The 18,243-nt window shown below is 52.5% G+C and overlaps 2 protein-coding genes across 17 annotated transcripts in view; one reads left to right on the forward strand and one right to left on the reverse strand.

Annotated features, from left to right (window-relative positions):
* The window catches only part of GRAMD1B (GRAM domain containing 1B), a 252,697-nt gene that overhangs the window by 206,149 nt on the left and 28,305 nt on the right, over nt 1–18,243 (forward strand). For all 16 annotated transcript variants that reach the window (XM_073903881.1, XM_025893605.2, XM_073903877.1 and 13 more), the window contains 13 exons: nt 2,610–2,694; nt 3,277–3,380; nt 4,127–4,222; nt 5,554–5,634; nt 8,432–8,547; nt 10,333–10,489; nt 11,617–11,806; nt 13,392–13,535; nt 14,394–14,512; nt 14,747–14,889; nt 16,004–16,107; nt 16,704–16,907; nt 17,958–18,048. In XM_073903881.1, coding sequence (XP_073759982.1) covers nt 2,610–2,694; nt 3,277–3,380; nt 4,127–4,222; nt 5,554–5,634; nt 8,432–8,547; nt 10,333–10,489; nt 11,617–11,806; nt 13,392–13,535; nt 14,394–14,512; nt 14,747–14,889; nt 16,004–16,107; nt 16,704–16,907; nt 17,958–18,048 — 1,634 coding nt within the window. The remainder of the gene's footprint in view (nt 1–2,609; nt 2,695–3,276; nt 3,381–4,126; nt 4,223–5,553; nt 5,635–8,431; nt 8,548–10,332; nt 10,490–11,616; nt 11,807–13,391; nt 13,536–14,393; nt 14,513–14,746; nt 14,890–16,003; nt 16,108–16,703; nt 16,908–17,957; nt 18,049–18,243) is intronic.
* SCN3B (sodium voltage-gated channel beta subunit 3) overlaps nt 1–18,243 on the reverse strand; it is a 63,500-nt gene that overhangs the window by 7,170 nt on the left and 38,087 nt on the right. The gene's annotated exons all lie outside the window — the stretch shown is intronic.

Genomic DNA, 18,243 nt, shown 5'->3' on the forward strand with positions numbered 1-18,243 from the left:
GGGGGGGGGGAGAGGGAGAAGCAGGCTTCCCGCTGAGCAGGGAGCCCAATGTAGGACTTGATACCAGGATCCTGGGATCATGACCTGAGCCAAAGGCAGACGCTTAACGACTGAGCCACGCAGGTGCCCAATACTTTTTTTTTTTTTTTTAAGATATTTAATTGTGGTAAAGAACCTAAAACTTACCATCTTAAGTATTTCTAAGCATTTCTCAGTTCAGTAGCATTAAGTTCATTCACACTGTTCTGCACCCAATTTCCAGAACTTTTTCATCTTGAAAAAACTGAAGCTTTATTACTAACCCCCTGGGGGAAGAAAAAAAAAAAAAACCACTTGTGGACATGAAAGACTAGTGGGGCCCCCGAGTAGGTGGACATCTCATCCCCCAGAGAGTGTGCTCTGCTGAGGCATCCATTTCCCTCTTGGGACCAAGACCCTGAGGCACCACCATAGAGCAGTGACTCAGACCAAGGACTCTGGGTCACACTGCCTCAGTTCATGCTCCCCTCTCCCCCTTAGTAACCACATACTTTGGACAAGTTGCTTAACCTCCCTGTGCCTCAACTTCCTAGTGTATAAAATGGGAAAATAAAAAATCTGTGGTCCAGTGAAATGATGTATGTGAAGGGCTAATGACAGTGCTTGGTGTGGTAATGACTCATTTCACGTTCACTCAGCTGTAGCTCTGGGAGGTCAGTTAGACATAATTAGGAATTTCTTGATGATCAGGTGGGCAGGCAAGGGTTTTCAATATGTGGGCTCTGTTCTACAAGGCCAAGGGGCCAGTTAGATTGGTTATCTCAGTATCAGTTTGGAATCAACCTGTGGGCCAGAGGAGTGTGTATTCAGAGGTCTTTTCTAGCCATAGAAGTCAGAGGATAAGTTGGCTTCTCCCAGTGTCCCTGATACTTGGTTCAAACATATGGCAGGTGATTGTTGAAGTTTGGGGTTCTATAGCATAGCATTGCTTGGGGGAAGGTAGCAGGGCATTGACTACTGCAAGTATAAATCATTTTATAAACAAGCCAAAACAGAAGTTTAAAATTCAAATTAACTAAAGACAGAGTAGTTGAAAGCACTGTCTTCTCTCTGTCTCTCTCCTGGAAATCCTCCTGCAAACTGAAGTCATGCCATTCTCTCTCCTCCAACTTCCTGAAATATTCCCGTTTCTTCTGGCACAAACACCATCAGGCCACTTAGCTCAGCTAGTCAAAGCGCATGCCCTGAACTCGGTTAGGCCACAGCCCAAGCTTGCTCGAGGGCCACTTAGCTTTGCAAAAAGCCAAAAATCAACCGTCTGAAGCGCATCTCGTCGCCACTGCAGCTATACGCCAGTGGGTCCCCAGGGAAGTGGGTGGAAAGTGTAAATGGCCAAGACCTATCTGTCACCATCACCAGGACAGTCTGGTGCGCTCCTGGCATAAGTAGGTCGGTCAGCGACACGCCTGTACAGGTACAGATGTTTCTCTGTCGTGATGCATGACTCTTCCTGGATTGTGCTCTTGTCTTCATGTATTGTGCTTGGGTGCCTTTCATCCACAGGCTGCTGCTACTACTCTTCTTCCTCTTCCTCCTCTTTTTTTTTTTTTTTTTAATTTTAAGACTGTAAGCTTGGAAGGATGAGGTTTCCTGTCTATTCAACTGACTGATGGAATTTCCAAGGAGGATTTGTGAAGGCAGTTTATGGGTATAGGTCTGCACCCAAAAAGCTAAGTGGGCACAGGGTCATCTGGTAGCACAGGTGGTGGGGAGAGGTGAGCAGAGGACCAGGGATGCAGAAATCTGCCACTGACCAGCTTGGGGACTCTTGGGCTGGGGTCTCCTCTCTGGCCTTCATTTCCTCATCGCTAATGGAAGGGTTGGGTTAAATAGTCTTATAAAGGGTGGGGAGTGAATCAAGGTTGGGTGCCTCCAGTTACCAGACATGCTTTTAAATTCTCTCCTTCTGTGCTTATTCTAGTACTAGTTTTATGTTTTGTTTTGTTTTTTTTAAATCTAGCCTTGGTAAAGTACAGTTCTCCCCCGCCCCCCCCCCAGTTTCACTGAGATATAATTGACAAGTCACATCGTAGTAGCCTTACATTTTATGATTTTTCTTTTCTAGTCGTCAGTTTCATCCATAGCCCAGTACTTCCTGTGTTAGTCACGACCACTGCTTCCGAGGGATGCTCTGAAGAGCATCATATTCTGGGTCCTGGGGGGGCCCTGGGGGGAGCCCTCTTGGGCCCCCGTTTGCTGTCACGGTGGTACTTCCTGCTGGCAGAAGACAGGGCAACAATAGCTCTTGTGGTGGGTCCCAGGAAGCTCCCTGGAGGTGTTCCTCCTTCCTTTCTCTTCTTGGGATCTAATGTGGACCCTGCTTAGTATGTTTGACATTTTCTCACTGATGGACACTGAATACAAACCCTTCAGGAGTGTCCGATTCTCTCCCTGGTGTTTTTCCATACATACCAAAGCCCCCTTTGCCTCACCGAGCCGCTTAGGGTCTGTGGGATAACAGAGGCTCATCTTTGCCTTTTAAACATGCAAGCAGGTGCTCTTCCTGCATCTTCCTCCCCATCCCCACAGAACCTGGAAACATCCTGCTAACCTCGGTCATTGTCACGCAGGTGTTAAGCCCAACTTATAAGCAGAGAAATGAAGACTTCAGAAAGCTCTTTAAGCAACTTCCAGACACGGAGCGCCTCATTGTTGGTGAGCTGGGGGACCTGGGAGCAGCAGGTGGGAGCGGGAAGGAAGTCTGAGCGTCCCAAAGACAGCACCCAGGCTGCTTCTGTCTTGAGGTTCCCCACCAAAGAGCCAACCCAAGTAAGAACATCTGTCTGGGAGCAGGGAGAGAGGATGTCCAGAGCACTGAGCCCTGTGGTTGAGGCTCAGGGCTGAGCAACGTGTGTTTGGCGGCCTCTCCAGAGAGCCCAACCTGGAATGAGTCACTGCCACTCTTACCTCTGCAGATGGCCCAGCAGTGAAGGGTTGGGGTAACTTGGATGGGGGAGGGGTGTTAGTTGACTTTTATTGGTCTTTTCTCCCTCTGACTTTCTCACTCCCTCCGCCACCTCATCCGTCCCTCTGCCTTTAGGCAATAGTGGCGTATTTCACGTCACATGGGCTGCTAGGGACTCCCTTGGCCACTAGTTCAAGTGTCTCACCCACCTAGTCAGTAGTAGGCAGTGGGGCTCCTGCGGTGCTGGTGGGAGGGATAGCGTACCTCATTTGTAGTGGTTTGCTGAAGATGTTTCCTGTCTCTGAGCTCCTCTGTCCCCCATCCTACCACAGATTACTCATGTGCACTCCAAAGAGACATTCTTCTTCAGGGCCGACTCTACCTCTCTGAAAATTGGATATGCTTCTACAGCAACATCTTCCGCTGGGAAACTCTGGTAAAGACCTGGGGCTTGGTCCCTGGGCTAGCATTGAGCAAGCTGCCCTTACTCTGCCCCTTTTGTTGGCTTCCTGCTCTACCCACACCTTTGCATAATTCATAAAAGCACATGCCTGAGTCTTGAGGGAGAGATCTCTGCAGTGTCTTCCCTTCCCTCCCTCTTGGGTATGGAAGAGAGCATGAGAGCATTTGCTCTTGGCAGATGCAGGTAAATATTTGGCAGGAGTCACCGCAGAAGGTAGAAGAGTTGAGTCAAAGGGGCATTGGCCTTGGTACTCAGGTCCAGGTTGTACGTTATCTGGGTTCTCCAGCTAGTTGGCTGTGTCTTATGAGGCTAGTCCTTTGTTCTTTCTCTGCCTCCTCATCTTATAAAATAAAGCAGGAAGAGATAAGCTGGTGACTTTTACCCTGTCACTGTCCTGTGTTTCTATAAGTGCCAAGTAGTGATGGGGTCTGTGCACATTGATCAGACTGTGTAGATGTGAGAAGGAAGGCTCCCTGGACCAGCAGCTGAGGCACTGTTGGGCTCTAGGCGAGGCTCAGCCACCACCTCACTGTGTGGCCTCTGTGAAATAGGGAGCTAAACCAGATGATCGCCAACGGGGACCCTTCCAGGTTTAGAAATAAAGAGACTGAGATGTGATTTCCTCTCTCTGAACTGGTGCCACGTCAACACTCGTGGCCGACTCAATGAATGTCTCTTCTTGCTTATTATCCGTTCTCCGTCCCTGTGGGGGGTGCCAGCTGACCGTCCGTTTGAAAGACATCTGCTCCATGACTAAAGAAAAAACGGCTCGCCTCATTCCCAATGCCATTCAAGTTTGCACTGACTCAGAAAAGGTAAATAGAATCTAATCTTGGACCTTCTACTCTCCGCCTCCCTAATCCCCAAGCCCCACCCACTTCTGTATTTCTGTCCTTCAGCTGCATGAATATGGACTATCCAGGAGGATGGGGGTGGGGGACGGTAAGGGGATGCAGATCGTGGGGACCACCTCCATTGGATCAGGGTATGTGGAGTGTGAGCAGGGGTGAGGACGGAAGGTCTATCCATTGGACTTGGAGCCAGAGCACTTGAATTTGAGTCCTGTAACTGTGGGTGTGGTATGTCACCTCTCTCCACATAAGTTTTCTCATGTGTGACATCGAGCCAGTCGGTCCTATAGCAGAAGCTTGAAATGACATCACAGATTTGAAAACGCTAAGTTGCAAAGCTCTGTGTAAATGTCAGTTGTTATTATGTATTAGCAGAGTCCCGTAGGAAGTGGATTGTCCACGTCAGCATGGGGGACAGGTGGTAGGTAACATTTGGACCGAGGAAACCCAGGGATCTTTGACCTTTAACCAGCACCTGGAAACTAAGAGCTTCAGGGCTAGGGGTGGACTAGACCTGAGCTGAACACAGGTCTGCAGAGCCCTTGGACTTGGGCAGTTCAGTGGCAACAACCATGAGATTTGGGGTCAGATAGTCTTTGGTTTGAATTCTGTTTCTGGCCTCAATCAGCCTTGTGATGACAGAAGTCCCCTGATCCCACCAGCCTGTTTCTCTTTATTAGGCGTTAGCAGTTACGTGTATTTTCCAAGACTCATATGCGGTTTACACAAAGCAGCAGCATTTGTAAAGCCCCTAGATCGTGTTCAGTAACATCTGGTTCCCCATCATTTCCTTCCCGCGTGTTATAAAGGGTCCCCGCTAACATGTAAGCACAGTAAGAGCAGGAGTCTCTGTTTTGATTGCCCTCATACCCCAAATATGTAAAATGGTACCCAGCACATACTGTATTCAAATATTTGTTGAATTAGGGAATGAAAGGGTGAGTGGGTTAGTGGGTTTGTCTTCTCCTTCCCAAAGGCTGGTTCGCAGCTCACCACTTAACCCGGGTCCAGTTGGTGGGTGAAGGAAGTTGTTTTATGGAGATGAAAACCTCCAACCAGAGGGAGAAGCACCGTGGAAAGCAGGGGTGAATGCCAAAGGACTTAGCGCCACTGGGGACTTGGTCCCTGTCACTAGAGTACCTTGGTGTCATGGTCACGGATAACTGAGTCCATAGTATTTGGGGATAAAGTCGGTAGCTTTTCTTAAAAGGATGAAGCACCCTGTCTCCCTCCGTTCTATTATGAGTCTTACTCTTCTGTTGTGATACTTCTTGCTGTTTTCTCTTTCCATCTAGCACTTTTTCACTTCATTTGGGGCCCGGGATAGGACGTACATGATGATGTTCCGGCTCTGGCAGAATGCGCTCCTTGAAAAGGTAAGTACTGTCCAGCTCCTTCCTTCCTTCGGCCTCAGGACTCACATCCACCTGGAATGTTCTTTCCCCTGGGGTGAGGGCCCAATGGAGAGAGTGCTCTTCCTGTGACCTGGGCTAGCTCCAGAGCAGCCCACGTGTCCTCAAGGTTTTGGAAGTCCCCCAGAATTGCAGTGAGTCCTGTATTCTTCCCCTGGTGGTGGTCTGTGAGCAGCCTCATTGCTGCCTAGAGCAAGGCCCTTGTTGACTTCAGGCACTTTCCGTCCCGCTGTTCTGAAACATACCAGGGTTTGTGAGACCCGCAGAGGTGGAAATCAGTTTTTATACTCACAGGTTCGTAGAGGCGGAGGCCCGCCACACCTTGCGGAATCACACGGGGAAGGGAAGGAGGCCACGGACTGTCAGGCAGAGAGCGAGAGGGGAAAGCATGGGCAATAGCTTACGTTGTGGCTTTTGCAGGAAGGCATGGGGGAGGCAGGGTAAGCAGGCCAACCAGGTTTAGGATTGGCTAGTTTGAATAATTCCATCAGGCTCCAGAACATAGAGACTGTCTCTCGTTGCCTGGCCCTGGGATACCTAAGGCCAGGTAATATTGGCCCAGACTGGAAGGAGCTGGGAAAGAAGGTGGTTGAGGGTGTAGGCTTTGGATTGGCTGCTTACGTATGAAAGGTGCACTTCCGGGCGAGTTGTTTTCTATCTCGGGAATTAGCTAACCCTGGGATGGACGTTCCCTCGCCAGTCAGCAAGGCCTCAGATGCCAGAGCATCAAAAATTCAGAAAATAGGAAAATAGAGTTAATAGGGCCACCAACTTGACTACTCGAGTGTCTGAAGGACTCTGACGGGACACGGATATGGGCGATGATATGGCCGCATTCCTTAGAGAACTCCCACTCAGATGCCAGGGGGTGTTGGGAAAGAGCCCCAAGCCAGGGAAAGAGACATAACAGAAAAGTTATGTGGTTATAACTATATTATACATATGACACATATGTATCTACTTGGACTCCTAAACAATCTAAAGTAAACTGAGCAGATTTATTATTTAGAATTTTTTCTAACCTGAAGGCCTGTAGCCAGGGCACAAATCCAGGTAGTTTATTTGCGCTGTGATCTTCTGCCTTTATTAGCCATCAGTAATAGTAAAATGATCGTGTGTTTGAACCTCCACTGGCTGGTTTGGATTTTTAGCTCACAGCCACTGTCATTTCTGAATAAGACAGAAGCTCTCACACAACAGCTGTTTGCCGATTGTCGTTGTCCTGCTTATGGTCAGACAAGCCGAGCCTGGAGGATGGGTCAGGGAAGGGTGCTCGGGGAACGGGAATTGTGACAAAGGGCAGGATGTGGTAAGGCAGCGAGGCAGATGTGTCCCAGGAAGGTTGAATGGTCTATGTCAGGGCCAGAGATCGGAGGCAGGAGGCCCAGAGAAAGGAGGAGATGCCTCCCTTCAGCTCAGTGAGGGCCAGCACCTGCCAGCTCGGAGGGGAGCCCTGGTCTGTGCCGTTCTGGGCAGTTCTCCTCAGTTGGGAGACCAGAACCCTGGCTCATGGCAGCCTGGCACCGCCTGCTTCCTAAACCACACCTGGAAAGGCTGGGCTCAGAGAATTCTCAGATTCTTTATCAGATCTATTGATGGGAAACATTCTTTAAGTTGTTTTTTTTTTTTTTTAAGATTTTTTTTTTTTTTAATTTGAGAGAGAATGTGAGAGAGAGAGAGAGCACATGAGAGGGGGGAGGGGCAGAGGGAGAAGCAGACTCCCCGCTGAGCAGGGAGCCCGATGTGGGACTTGATCCTGGGACTCCCGGATCATGACCTGGGCCGAAGGCAGTCGCTTAAGCAACTGAGCCACCCAGGCGCCCCTCTTTAAGTTTGAGGTAAAATGTTTCTTTGTGTTTTGACTCCTTCTGTTTTCTTTAAGGCTCTTGCCCACTTTCTCGAATCCTGACCCTACTACCTTCTGCCCCTGCTCCCAGTTCAAGACTCATCCATGGCCCCTCCAGTCGTTGGTTTCCCACATTCTGTTGCCTCTTTCCCGCAAATCTGAACCCCACAAGAGCTCACTTTTCTCAGGACAGAACTTTTGAGGAGGACACGTAGCACGCAGTGAAATGCGGAACTGGAGCTAGTACGCAGAACTGTAGGCAAACTCATTCTACTCGAGAATAACGAAGGCAGTATTCAGGTAGCCACGAGAGGGTTGGATGTGCTCACCTTGAGGCCCCTTAAATTATGAGAATATAGGCTTCTTTTGAACCACAGGAGCTGTCCAACTATGGAATGGCCACCTGTGAGGTCACACCTCATTCTTGGACGTGAAGCAGTGGGGCCTGCCTGCGTGGCCACTGTTAGTATTAGGAGGTTTCTTTGTGTTGGGGAGATTGGCTCAAGGGACCAAGTCCCCATCAGAAGCTCTGGGATCGCCTTGGCTGCAAGAGTCACATCTATATATCACGCTTAATGCTTGACCTCGTCCATAGGAGCAAAAGATGGATAGCTACCATCCTTAAGGGGCCAGGCGATCCCATTATACAAACCTGAGTTGTGGGAACAGGGCCAGATTCCTGGCTTGGCTGAAAGCCATATTTAGGCAAGAGATTGGCATCTTGCTGTGATCCTGAGAGGAGGGAAGAGGAAGTGGAGGACGTGTTAGTTTAGTTTAGCTAAACTCTTAGTTTAGCAAGGGAGAACGGAGGTCAGCTTCTCCTACCCCCTGGGGAGTCCAGCTCAACTCAGTGCCTCCGTGTAGAGTGGGGTCCTGAGGATGGAAGGGTCAGAGTCCCTCTGTTGTCCTCCACAGCCCCTGTGCCCCAAGGAGCTCTGGCACTTCGTTCACCAGTGCTACGGGAATGAATTGGGCCTTACCAGTGACGATGAGGACTACGTGCCCCCTGATGACGACTTCAACACGATGGGGTGAGCAAGGCAGAGGGCAGCTTGCCGGGGTGCTTCTCCAAGAGGGCCTGGGATGGCGGTGACAGCCTCCCTGCGGAGCAATGTCTTAAGTGATCCCTGAAGGAAGGGAGGGTACCTGCGGGGAGAGCCTCGCAGGCAGAGGGAATAGCCAGTGGGTGGCTGGGCGGAATGAACAAAGGGCCAGCAGGAAGAGGTGAGGCCAGGGGCCAGATCCTGAAGGCCTTTTGGCCAGTGCTATGATTGGATTTTACTCAGAGTGGGCTGGGAAGCTGGGGGAAGGTTTTTGAGTTGGTAATTGGTAAGATCCGACTTAACATTTTAACAGGATCACTCTGGCTGGTGGATTGAAAATAGACCAGGGGGGAGCAAGGGCAGACTAAGAGGCTGTTGAATAATTGAGATCAGTTAGAGGAGATGTGAAGGTGGTTTGGGCCAGGAGGGTAGCAGTAGAAATGACAATCAGTGGTTTGTTGCTGAATATATTTTGAAAGTGGAACCAGATCTGTTTTGAAGGATTTGCTGACGGATTGGAAAGGAACCAAAGATGGCTTTAAGGTTTTCTTGGATTTACCAACTGGAAGGCTAGAGGTGTTCCAAACTGAGATGGACAGCACTACAGATCAGACCTTGGGGGAAGATCAGGCAAGCTGGCTTTGAGATAACTGCTGGCTAAATGGAGATGTCACATAGACATTTGTGGATGTGAATGCAGAGCTCACCGGGGAAGTCTGGGTGAGGTACATAAACCTGGGAATTTTGAGTGGATAGCCAGGAGATTAGCTGAAACCACCAAATGGCTGGATGAACATAAGAAGTTCAAGGACTGGGCCTGGGAGCACTCAACAGGAAGCAGCAGCAGCAAAAGAAAACCCGAAAGAACAGCCAGCTAGGTAGGAGGAGCACTAGGAGAGCTCACATCCTCACAGCCAAGGGAAGGAAGCTGTAGGAGAAGGAAGCATCCCTGTATCCCCTGCTGTTGATGGGTTGAGAAGGATGGGGCCTCGAAGCCATACAAGCATATGCTCGAGGTGGGGAGGTAGGTGGAGGCTCAGTGGTGGTGTGCGAGGCACAGAGCAGTGGAAAGCAAGGAAAGAACGCTGACTAGTGACACTCAATAGTGTTATCATTTAATCTCTGTGAGTATCTGTTCGATTATCTTTACGAGGCGTGTCATGGGTTACTCAGAGTTGTCATGCATCCACGTGTGGTGATTAGGGAAAGTGTGAGTCAGATGAGGAGGAAGGGGATGAGTTCTCCCTTGGGAGAGGCGGAAGTGTCCCTAGAAGGGCACCCACCCTTGTCTCAGAGAGCGTTCCCCTTCAGGTGTCCAAGGCAAAGAAGCTCACTAGTTAGGATCCGGAATCTGGGCGTTATCACCAAAGGGCACTCGTGTGGGGTCCCATCCTCATAACCGTGTGGGACATAAAATGTATGCTCAGAGCCCAGGCATTTCTGTGAGTGGTGAGGTTGGGATGGGATGGGATGCCACTGGAAGAAAGATAGTTCAGGACGCATAATGGTCATAGGATAGGGTTAAATCTAAGGAGAATGCATGGAAAAGGTGACTTTGGAGCCAGAAATAATACGCGGGGAGCGGAGTGCAAGGTGGGGACGACGTTTCAGGAGAGCACTGTAGCAGAGGGGTGGTGTTTAGAGGAAGATCACATCCAAAGCCAAGAAGCAAGAAAGCCATAGTTTGGGACGGATAGACAGATGTGAGGTTCTTAGAATAGTCGGTGGTCTTGGCAGCGGAGGTTGACAGGGATTCATGGTGTCTTCTCTCAGCTACTGTGAGGAGATCCCTGTGGAAGAGAATGAAGTGAACGACAGCTCATCCAAAAGCAGCATCGAGACCAAGCCGGATGCCAGTCCACAGCTACCCAAGAAATCCATCACCAACAGCACACTGACATCCACAGGGAGCAGTGAAGCCCCTGTCTCGGTATGGGTGATACGACCTTGCTTCCACCCCTCATCCGGTGGCCAGTGTTTCCCAGCTGAGTTCATGCCACAGGACCCTGGCCTGGGGAACAGGGAGAAGGGAGGTTGGTTACCCTGCGGTCAGTTTATTCAAGGAGGCATCCTGGAGCCAGTGGGCTCTCTGTTCTGATGCTGTAGTCCCAGGATTCAGAGCCAGGTTCTTGGTGCCTTGGATACAAGATTTTATTTGGCTTCTGAGCATTTGAAAACCATTCCAAGTTCATTGTGTGATTGCTCCAGATCAGCCCCTCTATGGAGAACTATCCCAGGTCTTTTTTTTTTTAACGGCCTTGATCTGAGATCAAAATCGTACATGACTCTAGGGCTATAGACCTGTTATCTGTTCACTCATTCAACAATTAGTTTTTTAATTCCTAGTGTATACACTCCGGACTTATTTTTCCATTGTGCTAGACTTCGCAAAAGGGAGAAAAATGTGCTAAGAAAGGCCTTTGTTCTCTGAGACTTGGTTACAGAGGGAATGGGAGCTTGATGAAGGAAGTGTTGGGGGTGCCCTGGCGGGTAGGAGAATGGGCGGGGTTTCTTAGAAAGGATTCCCAGAGAGGGGAGCCTCGTGTTCCAGTGGCTTAAGGGTCAGACCACCTGGCCTTAGAATGAAAACATCATTCATCTGGTGCCTCATCTCCGTTTTCCGTCTCTGAGGTTGTCTTAAAAATATAAAGGCTTATATCTATTCCCTTCTAGGGCTAAGGGGAGAATAAATTAAAAAATGCTTACAAAGCTTTTGAGCCTCATAGTAGACGAGTCCTAGTGAGAAGCAGGCCGACAGGTAGCATGGGGGGAGTGTGGCTCCAGGAGCGTTGCTGAGACGGAAGGTACTAACTCTGCTCACTGCTGGGGCTGGTGCGCTATGTAATGGTGAGCAGGACGAGGTCGGAACCTTCTCCTGGGTTCTCCCGTCTTCCATGGCAGAGCTGGGGAAAACCCCTAGAGCATGACTCCAGCCCAGCTCCTGAGCAGCTGTGTTGTGAACATGAGGGCTCCCGAGGCCAGGTCCCTAACCTCCCTTTAGAGAGGGGCCCCGGAGCAGGTTGGCCCTGTTGGGTGACTTCTCTGTCTCCACCCCAGTTCGATGGCCTGCCCCTGGAGGAGGAGGCGCTAGAGGGGGATGGGTCCCTGGAGAAGGAGCTTGCCATTGACAACATCATCGGGGAGAAGATTGAGGTCATCGCACCTGTGACCTCCCCTTCGCTGGACTTCAATGACAATGAGGACATCCCCACAGAGCTCAGTGACTCTTCTGACACCCATGATGAAGGTGGGCGTTTGAACGTGGGTGTGCAGAGTGGCCCTTCCTCTCCATGTGAAGGCTAACAGGGTGTCCCTTTATGGAGGCTGGAGTCAAGTCAGTTTCTGGGTTTCCGGGGGGAAGGGTGGGTTCATTTGTTATTAACATACAGACATTTTCCGAACAACCACTGCAGAATCCTTATCATTCCGTATTTGTGTTTCTTTACTCGATGGATCATGCTGTGTCCTGCCATCCAGTCTTGCCACTAAATGTGCCCCCTGTCAACCCGGGCTTGCCCTGCAACACTGTTCCTCATAGAGATGCAAGGCAAGGCAGTGGTTATATGCCACGGGAAAGTGCCAGTCAGCTGCTTCCTGGAAATAATGAGATTTTAATAGAAACCTGCTTTAGTGACTCCAGCGTCGGGCTTTTAGATCAGGCTGCAAGAAAAGGTGTTGCTGGGTGACTCAGACTCTGGAACCTGTCCTTCTCTGTAGTATTTCTAGGTAGTATTTTTTACTTCAATCCTGCATCAGATCAGCTTCTAAGACCTGGCTCAGGCATGCGTTGCCTCTGGCGTTTCTGGAGCCGAGAGGCCTAATTGTCAGTATTCATGAAATGGGTTGATCCCCACTGACTTGGTGGTAGACTAGGACTAGTGAGTGTATGTAGACAGTGCTCATTTAAACATCTGTGGACAGTCTCTCCGACGGTCCGCTCGAGTGGTTTCCTCACCCTTGGCTGGTTTCCCCACTCCCATCTAGGATGCAGGGCCAGTGCCAATGATTGCACAGGTTGGGTACTGCACAACAACAGGGGCGCCATGCACATCAACTCAGATATGACTATTCCCCCCCAGCTGCGCTCACACAGTGCTTATCCTCTACGGACACAGGCACCAGCTCTGTATGATTCTGAGCCGCAGGGGCACCAGGAATGTCGGCATCTTGCTTGAGACCACACGCCAGCTTCTGTAGGTGCAGCGATTTAGGGACTATGGGGTGCCGAGGGCCTGGGAGGAGTGCTGGGGCTTTAGCAGCACACCTCTACTCTCAGGCACATTCTCTCAGAGCAGACAGAAACCTGAGAAAAGTGACAGGCATTGAAACCCTGGGGGAGACAGGCTGCCTTATGGAAGAGGAGCCGACCTTGGGTGGTTAGAGAGCGCGGCCCTACAGTCCAGCCCAGCTTTCGAAGCTTTTCTATAAACAGGTCATTCCAGATGGATCCACGTCCCTTTAATGCCCCTGTACCATGGTTGCAATGCCATGTGTCATCGGTTGTGCTTAACTTACAGACTGGGTAACTGATAACTTCTGGGTTCAGGAAGTCATCCTTGATTTAAATTTTAGTCTGAGATCAGCTTCCTTAGGAAGGCTTGAAAAACTAAAAGCAAACAGTACATTCCCATAGTCTTTGTCAAGGAAGGCTGAACAGAAGGCGGGTTCGAGTGAGCTGTGTGTGTGCCGGCAAAGGAGGAGACGGACAGATGCGAGGTCATGAACCACTGCCCACACAGGCCGCCCTTGACCCTTGGTGGCCTGGGGGGGTGTCCCTGGGGCCGCCCGCCCCTCGGCCCTCACCCTCTCCTTCCTCATCCTCTTCCGTGCAGGGGAGGTCCAGGCCTTCTACGAGGACCTGAGTGGCCGGCAGTACGTGAACGAGGTCTTCAACTTCAGCGTGGACAAGCTCTACGACCTGCTGTTCACCGACTCGCCCTTCCAGCGGGACTTCATGGAGCAGCGTCGCTTCTCCGGTCAGTTCCTCCCGGGGGCACCCTCCTCCCGCCCCCCACCCCCACCCCCAGGGCCCTGCATGCTACTCCGTCCCCCAGCACTGCTGCTTTATGCTCGCCCACCGTGCGCCAGGCCCTCAGTGCCAGACCCGCAGGCTCACCGGCGAGCAGGACCGCCCAGGGCTCACGGTCTCGCAAAGAATCACCTCATCTCGGGTCCACCCTTGGACCTGCCGCGTGTGTGAGCATTGCGATCCCCAGGGTACCGAGGATGAAACCAGAGCTCCTATGGTTCTCACTTGCCCAGGGCCGTGCAGCCAAGCAGGGCGCGGGTCAGGATTCACACCCAGGACTCTGTGCATCCCTGCTTGGCTCCTGTCCCACCCCCCCTACCCCTGTTCTGCCCAGAGCAGGGGCTGTGGCTCCGGCTGGGCAGAGCTGCCGGGCACCCGACTCTGTGCAAGAACATCCGGGTATCAGCGTAGCCCTCGGCCAGGAGGAGAGGGCAGGCGGAGGGCACGCGGAGGCTGTCTCTTAGAGGAAAGGACTCGTTCCCAAGGATCCCAGGCCCTTGCCACAGTGACTCCAGTGTTGCCAGCACCCCCGCAGGGGGCCCCCAGACCTCCTGTCCCGGCCCCAGGAACAGTCAGCATTCTGGAGCCCCGGGTAGAATTCCGGCAATGCTACAATGAGCCTCTTTCTGCTTTGACTCCCCCTTCCCCCCCACCCTCCTCCCGGGGCCCTCGGGCTCCCATTGGCTTCCTGTTGGGGGCCAGTCGTCCGTCAGTACAGTCAAGAGTTCACTCGGAGGGGAAATTCAGAGATGGCATGGCCGTGCCTCTCTTCCTCCCTCATTCCAGGACTCTTGTCCACCCTCAGATATCATCTTCCATCCGTGGAAGAAGGAAGAGAATGGAAACCAGAGCCGAGTGATCCTCTACACCATCACCCTTACCAACCCTCTGGCTCCTAAAACTGCCACCGTCAGGGAGACACAGGTGAGCTGAGCACAGGGGCACGGAAGAGCAGCGGGAAGAGCCTCTGTCCTGCTGAGAAGGATTAAGGGTGGACGCGAGGAAGACGTTTCTGGGTGCAAGTGTCACTGGGCCCCGAGGTGGGGACACGTACCAGGCTGCCCATTTCCACTGGTTCCGGGTCCTCCGTCTGGGAGTAGGGAGGACAGTGTTTTTCCCGTCTTGCTTCTCTTAAGTTTTGTCCCTTCTCCCCCCCAGACCATGTACAAGGCGAGCCAGGAGAGCGAATGTTACGTGATAGATGCCGAGGTCCTCACGCACGACGTGCCCTACCACGACTACTTCTACACCATCAATCGCTACACTCTCACCCGCGTGGCTCGGAACAAGAGTCGACTCAGGTGCAGCGTCTGGAGGGCCTGCGTGGGTTCCCAGGAGGTCCCCGGTGTGCTTGGGTGTCCTCGCTCATGCAGTCGCACTAAAACGGGGCTTTGGTGAAAGGCTAGAGAGAGACCTCTCAGGAATCGGGACGTTCTGAACACCCAGATCTCAGAAAGGGCCTGCGTCCTTCCCATCCTCTTCTTTAAGAAAATACATACATATTTTTTTTTTTTTGATACCTGTGCCTCTGTCTGAGTATCTGTACCTCCTTCCGTCCTTCCCTTTCCCTCAGCCCTCTCTCCTCCCTCCTGCCCCCGCCATCCTTGCCCACGCTGTCTAGACTTCTCACTTCCAGCTTCTTTGGAGAGTCTTCTGAGTAGACGTCCCTTCTTTCCCCAGTTCACACAGAAGTAGCCTGTTGACCTCCGATAAACCTCTCCAGAAAGGCACCCACCCGTAATCCCGTGAACACTTGCCGGGTGGCGGGGTGGGGGGTGGTGGTGAGGTGGCGCGCAAGCATCGGCTTGCTCACGTCAGGCCGCGGTGTCCCCGAGGACGGCAGGGAGAGCGGCGTAGGCAGCCTTAAGAACGGGAACATAAGCCGGGCGCTGCAGTGACACAGGGCTGTGGAGGGGAGGAAGGGGCTGGTAAGCAGGCAGCACGGGCAGCAGAGAGACCTGTGGCTGGGAGAGAGAATACTGGGAAAAAAGTGAGAACTGGCGAGGTCTCATGGGGTGCAGAGGCAGGAGCCCAGGCCGGTGGCAGATTACTCCCCTAAAAGTGGGAATCACGGAACCCTAGAGTCTGATCTGGACTGGCAAGTCTCTGCAGAAGAGAAGAACCCCCCCACGGCCGGCTGGCTGCCTGGCACCGTCTGGAGGAGGCGGCGTGGCCTCATGAAAGAACTATGGGCCCGGAGTCAGGAGCCCTGTGTGGTAGCCTTTGGTCTGCTGGACTATTCTAGAACTCCCATTTTCTCACCCATAAAATGAGGATCAGTCCGCCCGTTCCCCCTGACCTCCAGAAGTGGCCAGGGAGATCAGATGGCACAGTGGGTGTGGTGTGAAGGGCCTTTCCCGGCAGAGGAGGGTCTGCCCCGGAAATGGCTGATCTCGTTTCTGGCTTGCTCCTCAGGGTCTCCACAGAGCTGCGCTATCGAAAACAGCCGTGGGGGCTGGTGAAAACTTTCATCGAGAAGAACTTCTGGAGCGGGCTGGAGGACTACTTCCGCCACCTAGGTGAGCAAGGCCGCAGACCCCGGCTCGGCTGCACAGCTGCCACCATTCAGGGGAGTGTGGGAAGCACAGAAAATGGGGGCCACCCTGAGATGGTGAAGGGGTGTCATGAGGGCCCTGAGGTGGCCCCAGAAATGGATACACAATTTGGCAGGTCTGTGAACACGTGTGTTTTCCAAGAGGCTATGCCTGTGATTTTATGGGGTCTGTGGCCACCCCCAACCCCCAGCACATGAACTCCACATCTCATCACACCGGTGGTAATTCAGTTACAGAAAGGGAGAATGAGCCTATGAGTGTGTCCGTTAGGACCTGTGACGTGCCCCCAACTGTCTACCTGAGGGTGCAGATACTGGGAACCTCTGTCTCTGCACGATATTGAGCAAAACCCAGAAGGGGGGTGAGGCTGCGTCCCAGCGGTACTTCCTGAGGCTCGTGGCCACGCCTGAGGGACCCCTGCCCTCCCAGTCAACGTCCCAGAGTGCCGTCCAGGAAAATGGTTCTCTCAGAGAGGGCTCAGCGAGGAGGAGACAGAGTTGTTTCTGGGGGCCAGGGCGTGGGGCTAGAGGTACAGGCAGGTGGCCTTTTGTCTCTGACAGAGAGCGAGCTGACCAAAACGGAGAGCACCTACCTGGCTGAGATGCACAGACAGTCTCCCAAAGAGAAGACCAGCAAGGCCCCAACGGTCCGGAGGAGGAAACGTCCCCATGCCCATCTGCGGGTGCCTCACCTGGAAGAAGTGATGAGCCCCGTCACCACACCCACTGATGAAGATGTGGGCCACAGGATCAAACACGTGGCAGGTGCGTGCTGTCTGGCAGTGGGGACGGGGCTCGGGGCTCGAGCTGCATGCCTGTGCCAAGACCTACACGTATGCACTCATTTTGCGTCCTTGGGTATAGATCGTATGTAATTTGCCCCTAACTCATTATTCAGCCTCTGGATCCTCTACCTGTTTCCTTTTGCCCTTTATGTTCCTCAGTCACTGCTGAACCCACATGGGGGGTCTGCTGAACAGAAGTTCCCTGAACTCCATGTCCGCCTTGATAGACTCAAACGAGCAGCTTCCAAGTTTTTGGCAAAAGCACTGGGGAGAAGCCACAGCTCAGGCCAGAGGTGCCCTCCTGACACACACGTCAGGGAGTCCGAGATCACGTGGCCCCCACAGGCCCATCAGGGACCTGCCCTCCCAGGCAGCGGACTCCCGTGACGTGTCTCCCTCTTCCCATCCAGCCACACACAACCTCATGTCTTCACTCGGTCATGGCGACCTGTAGCCATAAGAAGCCTCAGAGACCACTAATCCAGCGTCTTTCAGGCTATGCTTTGCACACCCCTGGGCGTTCCTCAGGATGGGGACAGGAGAGGAGGAGAGTGCCAGCCTTCCGTGCCCCCCCCCCCCACTCCCAGCTTCAACCAGAGCACTCCCTTACATCCCTCACATAGAGGATTTCTGACTAGCATGGCATATGTGAATACACTGACTCTCCGAGAGCAGTTGAGACTTGCTCAACGTCACATCACTGGTTACAGACAAAGCCTGAGCTGAAAGCGGTCTCTGGTCCCAGCCCAGTGCGGTTGTCTGTGCCACGGCTACTGCTACGCTGCAGAGCACTTTGTCCCGCCTCCACATGTCCTAGCTCTGTAAGGCTGTTGAGTTTCTTGTTTGTTCGGTGACTTGAATGTCCACTTTGCCTGACCCAGCCCCTGACCTTGCCCTTGAGGGGCTTCCCTTGTACTTTCGGAGGGCTGGGTGTATCCGTCATTCCCGGAAGCTCTGTGCGTGACCGCTGCCACGGCAGCCAGGGGACTCGTGAGCCACCGTGGTGATGGCCTCTTTATTCTCCCCACAGGTTCCACGCAGACACGGCATATCCCCGAGGACACCCCTAATGGTTTCCACCTGCAGAGTGTGTCCAAGCTGCTGCTGGTTATCAGCTGTGTGTAAGGGATCCCAGCTCTCCTCCCCGCCTCTGCCCCATCACCTTCCCTCCCCGTCTGCTGGCTCCTCAGGCGTATGAGCACCCCTTACCGTGGCCCTTCTTTGTCCTCTAGCCTTCTCTCTTCAGATCACTTGCTCTGTCCATCATTCCTGGTCTCTCTGTTTCTTTTTCTCTGTTTGATTTGGCATTTGCTGTA

This window comes from Callorhinus ursinus, unplaced genomic scaffold, assembly GCF_003265705.2.
Source record: "Callorhinus ursinus isolate GAN/ISIS: 27379988/994484 unplaced genomic scaffold, GSC_fseal_2.0 scaffold19, whole genome shotgun sequence".
NCBI classification, from domain to species: domain Eukaryota; kingdom Metazoa; phylum Chordata; class Mammalia; order Carnivora; family Otariidae; genus Callorhinus; species Callorhinus ursinus.